Consider the following 9,921-nt stretch of genomic DNA (forward strand, 5'->3'; position numbering starts at 1 on the left):
ATACAATTGGTGTGGCTATGTCATATCTAGATTGCATGAAACACAAAAGAGGTGGAAAAAAAACACAGCAAAGATATTTACCGGGCCAGTTATCTTTGTAGTGGTAAGAATATATTTGTTTTCCATTGTCTATGAATCTATTTACAGAAAAACTAATATTTAGTTTTTGTTTAATGTAGGCTTGTTACGTGGACAGGATTCTTTTTGAAAAAAAAATGGTGCCAAGATGTTATCCAACAGTGAAAGGATGGACTGCCGAACTGTTGAAAGAAAGACAAAGAGCAGAAATGGAAAATTCAACATTTGGTATGGGTCATATGTATGACAGATATAAAAAGCAGCCACATGAAGAAAATGATGAAGATGACGAAGAAGAAGAATCTCAAGATGTAGAAGTGGGGACAACTAATGAATGGGAGAATTTCTTACATGAATGGAAGGAAGCTGCCAAAAATGTTAAAGCGTCAATGGAGAAGATTGTTGATATCCTTGAAGCAGCGCCGGAAAAACTCAGGAATCTAAATAGCTTTAAGATAATCTGTGATACAACAAGAAATGCAGTGGGATTGAGAGAGGAAGGTGTGCAACATGTTATAGAAAGTCAGAATACAATGACACAGGCTATAAACAATGATGAAACTGATGATCCTGAATGGATTGATATCATGATTGAGTTAACTAAAGCTGCTGAGAGGACATATATATTGAAAAATAGGAATGAGTTCCCTACCTTCACTCTGATACCTGAATGTGACGACAGTCCTAATGAGAATCAAGAATTTAATCGGGAAAAGGATGTAGAGAAGGAAAAAGATGATGAGGTGGAAAACGAGCAAGAGAAACAGAATGAAAGCGAAAAGGAAATGGTTAATAAAGCAGCTAGAAAAGAAGAGGAAAAAGTTTCAGGGAAAGAAGTTCAGAATGAAGAATATGAGGTAACTTTTAAAAATGATAGTTTAAGTATATAAAATGATTGTTTATATGGTTAAAATGATATAGGTTTGATGATGTTTTTTGGTGGTTCTGTTTTATTTGAAAACTGATACTTTCGCATCATAAAATGATAGTTTAACCGGATAAAATGATACTTTTGCATGATAAAATGATAAAATGATAGTTCGGGGAATAAAATGATAGTTTTGTTTCATAATGATAGTTTTAGATTTTTGGCTATGAGTATTATTTTATCAGCTATGAGTATCATTTTATCAGCCAAAAGTATCATTTTATCTACTGCAAGTATCATTTTGTCATTATATTTTCAATGAATTATATTTTCATGCATATAGAAAAGTATCATTTTATCAGCTATAACTATCATTTTATCAGCCAAAAGTATCATTTTATTAGTAAGAAGTATCATTTTGTCATTATATAATTCAGAAGTATCATTTTATAACATAAAAAGTATCATTTTATCAGCTATGACTATCATTTTATCAGCAAAAAGTATCATTTTATCAACTGAAATATAATTTAATCAGCAAAAAGTATCATTTTATGTATATTAGCAACAAAAGTAATATACATGTGAGTGTTGTATGTTGAATCAAATGAAATTACATCTCCAAACATATGATAATTTCATCTTGAAATAGCATCATCCCAGAACTGATACTTTTATTTGAAAACTGATACTTTTGCATCATAAAATGATAGTTTAAGCGGATAAAATGATACTTTTGCATTATAAAATGATAAAATGATAGTTTCAGGGAATAAAATGATAGATTCTGTGAATAAAATGATACTTTTGTTTCATAATGATAGTTTTAGATTTTTGGCTGATAATGTGATAGTTCTTGTGGATAAAATAGTATACCTTCTGTCAATAACAATTTATATTTTTTTTTAATGAAAGCATGACAGAGTTGATACCATAATAACCACTGTCATGGAGGATATCCACAGAGATGATGAAGTTTTAAAACAGAGAGAAGAAAATTTGAATAAGGAGAAAGTGGTTTCTCAAGAAGATGATGAAGTTTTAAAACAAAGAGAAGAAAATTTGAATAAGGACAAAGGGAAGAAGATGGTTTCTCCCTACAATGTCAGAGCAGTGAATCTGAAAGGAAAGCTGAATAAAGAAGAGAGAGAAATAATGTACTGGTTGATGGCAGATGAAGAAAGTGAACAGTAAGTTTTGAATTACATAATTATATTCTTATTCAGTTCTTTTAACTAACATTAAATATGAATTTGAAATCAGTTATGAGGTAGTTTATGAGAACGACAAGATCACATTGTTCAAGATTGACTTCCACAGCCTTGCTCCACGTACATACGTCAGGATCAACATCATAGATGCATGGGTTTTGTTCCTCAACCACAATGAAAAATTCAAATCAAAGGCATCACCGAGTCGTCTTTTCATCAACACCACACCTACGGTACAGTAAACGATTAAATAAATAATAGTATTACATTAAAAGTTAAAATATATTTACAAAAATGTAAACATGACAGATTTACAACATTACTGCAAGGAGATCTGGTTGGACTGAAGCAGAGAGTCGAGAAAGATTTTGCTCAAACTTGAATGAATTTGTGTCAAAGATTGAAAATTTCAAATGGGAAAATTATGACCTGGTAAGTAATAATTAGATATACATTACAGAACAGAGGTGCGTTATAATGATAACCCATATTTATGTGATAAGCTAATAACCATATCATTTTATGGGTCAAAAGTATCATTTTTACTAAAAATGATATTTATACATGATAAAATGATATTTTTCGTCCATAAAATGATATTCTGTTCTATAAAATGATACTTTTCTTCCATAAAACGAGGGTTATTAGGTTATCATCATAAATATGCGTTATGATATGATGACATCCCTTACAGAACAACATACCTATATTTTTGAAAATGACATTTATATATAATGTTTTGAAAATTAGATATTCTTTCCGATCTGGGCGTATGAACATTATTATATCATCTGCTTCAATCTCAAAATGCAAATGATGGATGTGATTGACAATTCTCTGGTTAGTGAAGATTTACTTGAGAAGAAATATGAAGATGCACCAAGTACTCTGGTATGTTTAGTTAAATGCATTCAATATTTATTAGTTAAAATGCATTGAATATAATTCAGTATGGAACATAATATAATTTTTAATCAACCTCATGTATGTTTTGTGTTATTTGAATAGAGAAATTTCTTCCGAACTTATCTTGGAAATGGAGTCAATCCATCAATGGGAAGAACTGTCAAACTGTCAAAAACCAGATACATGAATATGCCATGGCAAAACGATACAAATAAAGTTGACTGTGGAATTTATGTGATGCGCCATTTGGAGACTTACATGGGTGGTCCTGTTCGTAACTGGAATTCAGGTTTAACGAAGAAGGGAACAGAGTCTTTCATAAAACTCCGTGCCAGATATACTGAAGCATTGCTTATTGGAGATACTAATAAGAAGGCTTTTGAGACACTTACAATGATAAAGAAGAAGTTTGAGAATGACAGCAAAAAAGGAGAAATTGATGTTGAAAAGATGATCAGAGAATTTGAACCCCTTGTATACTAACTTATATGACTTGATAATAGCGTTTTGTAATAGTGGTTTCGAATATAATCACCCAAAATTATCATTTTATCTGCTGCAAGTATGTCATTTTATCAGTCAGAAGTATCATTTTATCATTTTATCTGCTCCAAGTGTCATTTTTTCAGGTTAAAGTATCATTTTATCAGTTTATAAACAAAAGAATGATGTTATAAGCCAAAATGTCATTTTATAAGCCCAAAGTATCATTTTTATCTACTGCAAGTATCATTTTATCATTTTATAAGCCCAAAGTATCATTTTATTAAACAAAAATGTCATTTTATCAGAAGTATCATTTTATCAGTCAGAAGTATCATTTTATCATTTTATCTGCTGAAAGTATCATTTTATCAACTGCGAGTATCATTTTATAATTTTATAAGTCAGAAGTATCATTTTATCAGCTTATATATCATTTTGTCAGATTAAAATATCATTTTATCTGTTGAGAGTATCATTTTATCAGCTTATATGTCATTTTTTCCAGCTTATACATGATTTTATAAGGTTATTGTCATTTTATTTGCTGCGAGTATCATTTTTTCAGGTTAAAGTATCATTTTATCAGTTTATAAACAAAAGAATGATGTTATCAGCCAAAATGTCATTTTATACACCAAAAATACCTAAACTATATCAAATGGCTTCAATCTGTCTTCTCATTGACTCTACCACAATTTCTTGAATCATGACGACCCATCTCATGACATTTACCACACCGTCGTAGAGGCTTATTTGCTTTCCTTATTGCACTCTGCCTCTTTGCTACTTTGCCACTAGCTGATCCTTTGGTACTAACAACGTCTGGAGGATGTACATCAATTACATCAGGTACTGCCATTCCATAAAAATCCTCAACCATCTTCTTCTTTTCAATGACTGAAGGTGCTGCACAATTTCCAAATATATGCTGTTCCAAATCATCAAGACCAGCACTTAACAAAGACAAATGATCAATACTTCCTTCAGACTTTTGGACTAATCGATAAAAGTTGGAGAACAACTTTTTCTTAACTTCCTGCTTTTCATCCAAATCTGCAAGATAAAAGATAACATTATTACAATAAGTACTATCATTTCTCTGACTGAAAAATAGAATTTTTACAAATAAGGTTAAAAATGGAACACACGTTCAAATGGTTGTTGTTCCTCAGATGGTAGACCATGTGCTGCCTTTAGTAAAGAGCTCTTCAACCACCTTCGACCAAAATATTTCTCAGGAATGAGATTAGCAGACTTATTCTTCAACAAACAAAATATATGACAGCATAACAAACCAATTCTGGAAAACTTCTTGCAACTACAGTCGAATGTGTCTTTCTTACAATCATACTTAACATCCAATGTTCTACCATATTGGTCCTTGACCTGATGCATCTTGATGTTATCCTCTACAGTAGTTATAGAAACAATCTCACATACCATACTTATTTCCTGTTGTACATGTTTGAAAATAGAATCAGTGTAGATTGTAGATGCATGCTTCTCAATAGGCAATTGGGTTGACAAATCAGGAATGGTTGAGTAATCCAAGTAGTTCAATCGTGAATTGGCATTCCTTTGATCTCCCACAGCATAATTAAAGAAATTGATGAACTGTACAAGATTTGCACGTGGCTTTGTGTAGTTTTTAAAAAAGCTATTCTCCGATTCAGACATCGATGTAGTCCTAAGAAGCGACCCCATGGGAAAATCTCGAAAATAAGCAGGAACCCAGAATTCTCTATCTTCAAACATTGATCCAAACCAGCGCACGTCTTCTAATCCATACCGTTCCATTATATCATTCCATATTATATCAAACTCATCAGGCTCTAACAAATCAGACCAAACACATGCATTCAACTCTTTTTTGAAATCTTCATTACCAAGTAAAGATTTGGGCAACTTATCTGACACCTTAACCATGATATGCCACATACACCATCGGTGCCTTGTTTGTAAAAGTACTTGTTGAACAGCAAGTTTGATCCCCCAATCTTGATCAGTGATAATCAATTTGGGTGCTACCCCCATGCATCGAACAAAACAGCCAAACAACCAAGAATAGGATTCTCTACCTTCACTTGATAACAAGCCAGCTCCAAATGTAACTGGTCTAGAATGATTATCTTTTCCAGTGAATGGAGCAAAAATCATGCAATACCTTCAGAATATAGCATAAAAATGAATTATATTTATCATAAAATGGTTAAAATGATATAGGTTTGATGATGTTTTTTGGTGGTTCTGTTTTATTTGAAAACTGATACTTTTGCATCATAAAATGATAGTTTGAGCGGATAAAATGATACTTTTGCATGATAAAATGATAAAATGATAGTTTTGGGGAATAAAATGATAGGTTCTGTGAATAAAATGAGTATATTCTGAGTATCATTTTATCAGCCAAAAGTATCATTTTATTAGTAAGAAGTATCATTTTATCTACTGCAAGTATCATTTTGTCATTATATAATTCAGAAGTACCATTTTATAACATAAAAATGAATTATATTTTCATGCATATAGAAAAGTATCATTTTATCAGCTATAACTATCATTTTATCAGCAAAAGTATCATTTTATTAGTAAGAAATATCATTTTATCTACTGCAAGTATCATTTTGTCATTATATAATTCAGAAGTATCATTTTATCAGCTATGACTATCATTTTATCAGCAAAAAGTATCATTTTATCAACTGAAATATAATTTAATCAGCAAAAAGTATCATTTTATGTCTATTAGCAACAAAAGTAATATACCTGTTAGTGTTGTATGTTGAATCAAATGAAATTACATCTCCAAACATATGATAATTTCGTCTTGAAATAGCATCAGCCCAGAAGAGTCTAGTTAACTTTCCATGAGATCCTATCTCAATTTCATAATAGAAGGCATCAGATGATTCCTTTTGAGAACGCATATAATCAAAAATCATTTGAGCATCTGAACCATCAATATTGGACATAATATCACGATAACCATTTCTAATATCAATAATATCACATCCAACATTTTCAGGTCCACCCATTATCTCCTTCAAAAGTTTGAATGTGAGAGTGGAACCAATATTACACCTGCCACAATCCTCCATAAACCTCCGATGGATAGGATCCAGATTGCGATTGGCCATCATAAAATGCATATGCTCATCCGCAACCATTAAGTGATTATGATACTCAACAAACTGATAAACCTCATATCCTCTGCTCTTGCCATCTGAATAATATCTCAAATTGAGCTTAGCAAGACATTCACACCTAAATGACCGATACCTACGCTTTTTAAAAGACACTTCAGTTGATTGGGATGCATGACCAGGTATAAAATTCTTAGAGCCTTGTCTGCTGCAAGCCAAATACTGCCACTTAGTAATACATTGAACTGATTTGTTACCCATTTTACGAATGCCAAAACCAACTGAACGAGCATAATGTTCATAGAAACCAACTGCTTCTACTAATGTATTGAATTTCATACCAATCATTGGCTTCAAAGCATCATCACAAACAGGAATGTACATACCTACAAATCAGTAAAAGTATCATTTTATCATAGTATCATTTTATCATAATATCATTTTATGCAGTAAAAGTATCATTTTATGCAGTAAAAATATCATGTTATGCAATAAACCTATCATCACAAACAGGAATGTAAATACCTACAAATCAGTAATAGCATCATTTTATCATAGTATCATTTTATCATAGTATCATTTTATCCGACAAAACTATCATGTTATGCAGTAAACCTATCATCACAAACAGGAATGTACATACCTACAAATCAGTAATAGTATCATTTTATTATAGTATCATTTTATCATAATATCATTTTATCCGACAAAACTATCATATTATGCAGTAAACCTAACATTTATAAGCCAAAAGTATCATTTTAACACATAATCGACAATACATAATATAATCAAATAAGAATTTCAGTACATCAGAAACATAAACCAATCAACAACTAATATTAATCTAAAATCAAATTCAATACATGAATATGAACACAATCAATAAGCTAAGTAATAGATAATGATTGTTACCTTCGTTATTTGCTACAGATTCCATCGAAGCAAATTTTCACAGCAATTGAAGAGGTAATCAATGAAAATAAGAACGCAAAATTGAAAACATCTTCCCGATCACAATTATGGAAACAAAATCTGGAGAATACGGAATAATGAAACAAATCGAAGAAAATCTGGAGATGTTGAAATAAAATAGGCGAGAAATTTGGAAGATGAAGATGAGAGAATCGATCTTAATTGTGAAGATGAAGATGAAGGAGAGAATTGAGTTCAAAAAGAATGAAAGCGTGATTCGCGCGTTTGGAGTAGAATTCAGAAATTAAATGAGGAAATTACATTTTTACCCTTCCGCGCCTTTTTTATAAGTAAATCTAAGTTTGAATCTCAACCACAAGATTATCAAATATGATCATATCCCTATATATATATATATATATATATATATATATATATATATAGGGATGTACTAATATGCTAACTAATTTTAAAGTGCTAACGTACATCCAATTACGTGCTGCCACGTGGCACGAAAAATGCAATATTGTATATAGAAAAATGCAATATGCATTTGTAAAAGTTATAATTGAATTTCGACAGATTGCATTTTTGTTATATGCAGATTGCATTTTTTGTTGTTGAGTTTTGCATTTTCGATATTGACTGTTTAATTTGCATTTTTTATCTATACGGATTGCATTTATATATGTGAAAATGCAAAACCTAACAATATAAAATGCAATTATGTGAAAATGCAAAACTTAACAATAAAAAATGCAATTGTTCTATAACTAAAATGCAATCTGCGGAAATGCATGAACAACTTCACAAATGTGTATTGCATTTTTATATATACAATATTGCATTTTTCGTGCCACGTGGCAGCACGTGGTTGGATGTACGTTAGCACTCTAATTAAGGATGCGCCCTAGTGCTCCCCTATATATATATATATATATATATATATATATATATATCATTTGAAATCGGAATCTGCCACAACAAGTTTAACAATATAGATCACCATTAAGTATCCCAAACAGCGAGATTACCAAATTCGTAAGATAAGATACACTAAATCCTACAACCATAATACACACTTAGTTGGAAAGCGTATCTTAAAAGTGTGAATCTGCCGGACTTCCGGCAGCGAGCTTCGGCTCTCCGTTGGACAGCCCCACACTCCGATCCACCACTGCAACATAGCAATTACAAAGGTACAAGTTAAAAACACCAATCTTTAAAATCAAAGGACAAGTCTTTAGAAAATAAAATAAAAGGGGGAAAGATGATAAATAAATAAATTGCCCTACCTTACCTGACGAAAAACGGCGAGGCGAGAGGGTGCAGTGGCGGAGGGCTCTCCGGCTGTCCGGTGACGGGACGGCCGGGCTGCTGTGAAGGCGACCTCCGGGCGGGAGCAGGGCGGCGAAACCGATGCCTGTGCATGCACAGCAGTGGCGGCGACAGATCCGAAAAGAGAGGAGTGACGGCGGACTCCGTGGCAGTGGCGGACCGAGCGAGAGAGAAGGGAGATCGGTGGTGCACGGCGGCGGTGGAGTAGGGCCGAGAGAGAGAAAGGGAAGGGAGAGAAGAGAAAGAGAGAAGGGAGAAGGGGAAGCCGCCGGAGGCGGCAGCGGCGCGACGGTGGCGGCTGGTCGACGGAAATTCCGATATGGGAAAGGGATTCCCTAGTTTTTGCAATTGGGGAGGACGAGGATGAATAGTGATTGAGAGAGAGGATACGATAAGTGGGAGAGAGTATATGTGTTGAATTAATCTCAGAATTTGGCCACTCTTTTCCTAATTAGTTGCTTGGGCCAATAAAGTAAGAATTAATCCCAGCCCACTCCTTTCAATAATATAGGAAGTAGTGAATTAATTCAAGTAAGCCCAAACTCCAAAATTTAAGTATGGGAAATCTTGGCCTACTTTCGAAATTAATTTCTTAATGAAAGAAATGTTAACATTTAATGTTTTAGCCTAAAACCTTTATTGTTATGTGATAATTATATGGTTCCTTCTTCTATCAATGCGATTAAGCTTTAACATAATATTAAATTTCTGTAATCTGGCATGAACCAAAATTAATTATGGAATTCGAAGAAGAAGCTCCAAATAAAATAGTATATGGGTTTTAGAAATTTCTTAAAGAATAATGAAAAAGATAAGAACTTAATTAGGAGGCATGCATTCCTATTAAAATTTAAGAATTTCTTGAAGTCTGATTAGTATATTACATTATATTTTGATGTTTCCAAAAAGGTTATCTCTGCAATTTAAAGTCGGGACGAGAATTTCAAGTTAAGAAAATTAAATGAACGAGGTGAGC

General features: G+C 32.5%; 2 protein-coding genes across 5 annotated transcripts; one reads left to right on the forward strand and one right to left on the reverse strand.

The window, feature by feature from the left end:
* The first annotated feature begins 287 nt into the window (after nucleotides 1–287).
* On the forward strand, nucleotides 288–3,576 carry LOC125186277 (uncharacterized). The gene is made up of 3 exons (XM_089064995.1): nucleotides 288–935; nucleotides 3,166–3,260; nucleotides 3,567–3,576. Exons 1-3 carry the CDS (start codon nucleotides 288–290, stop codon nucleotides 3,574–3,576), a joined length of 753 nt encoding a protein of 250 aa, XP_088921121.1.
* Nucleotides 3,577–4,111: 535 nt separating this feature from the next.
* LOC148932094 (protein FAR1-RELATED SEQUENCE 5-like) lies at nucleotides 4,112–8,021 on the reverse strand. Of its 4 annotated transcripts, XM_089064186.1 has the most exons (5): nucleotides 7,608–8,021; nucleotides 7,034–7,078; nucleotides 6,316–6,900; nucleotides 4,698–5,713; nucleotides 4,112–4,602 (listed from the first exon to the last, which is right to left on the reverse strand). In XM_089064186.1, exons 3-5 carry the CDS (start codon nucleotides 6,714–6,716, stop codon nucleotides 4,214–4,216), a joined length of 1,806 nt encoding a protein of 601 aa, XP_088920312.1. In that variant the 5' UTR covers nucleotides 6,717–6,900; nucleotides 7,034–7,078; nucleotides 7,608–8,021; the 3' UTR covers nucleotides 4,112–4,213. The 4 variants fall into 4 exon arrangements, with proteins under 4 accessions (XP_088920312.1, XP_088920309.1, XP_088920311.1 ...); XM_089064183.1 differs by having other exon boundaries at nucleotides 6,316–7,078; XM_089064185.1 differs by having other exon boundaries at nucleotides 6,316–6,897; nucleotides 7,034–8,021.
* Nucleotides 8,022–9,921: the final 1,900 nt, after the last annotated feature.

Source organism: Salvia hispanica, chromosome 2 (genome assembly GCF_029641045.1).
Source record: "Salvia hispanica isolate PSC_SH4W2 chromosome 2, Shi_PSC_v1, whole genome shotgun sequence".
NCBI classification, from domain to species: Eukaryota; Viridiplantae; Streptophyta; class Magnoliopsida; order Lamiales; family Lamiaceae; genus Salvia; species Salvia hispanica.

Bases quoted from the DNA above. Each gene is read 5' to 3' on its own strand.
- LOC125186277 (XM_089064995.1), top strand. From the start codon at position 288: ATGGAAAATTCAACATTTGGTATGGGTCATATGTATGACAGATATAAA. The intron at 936-3,165 runs GTAACTTTTAAA...TTATTTGAATAG, and splicing joins TTCAGAATGAAGAATATGAG to AGAAATTTCTTCCGAACTTA.
- LOC148932094 (XM_089064183.1), bottom strand. From the start codon at position 7,632: ATGGAATCTGTAGCAAATAACGAAG. The intron at 7,079-7,607 runs GTAACAATCATT...ACTGATTTGTAG, and splicing joins ATCTGTAGCAAATAACGAAG to GTATGTACATTCCTGTTTGT. The intron at 4,603-4,697 runs GTGTGTTCCATT...TTTATCTTGCAG, and splicing joins GGAACAACAACCATTTGAAC to ATTTGGATGAAAAGCAGGAA.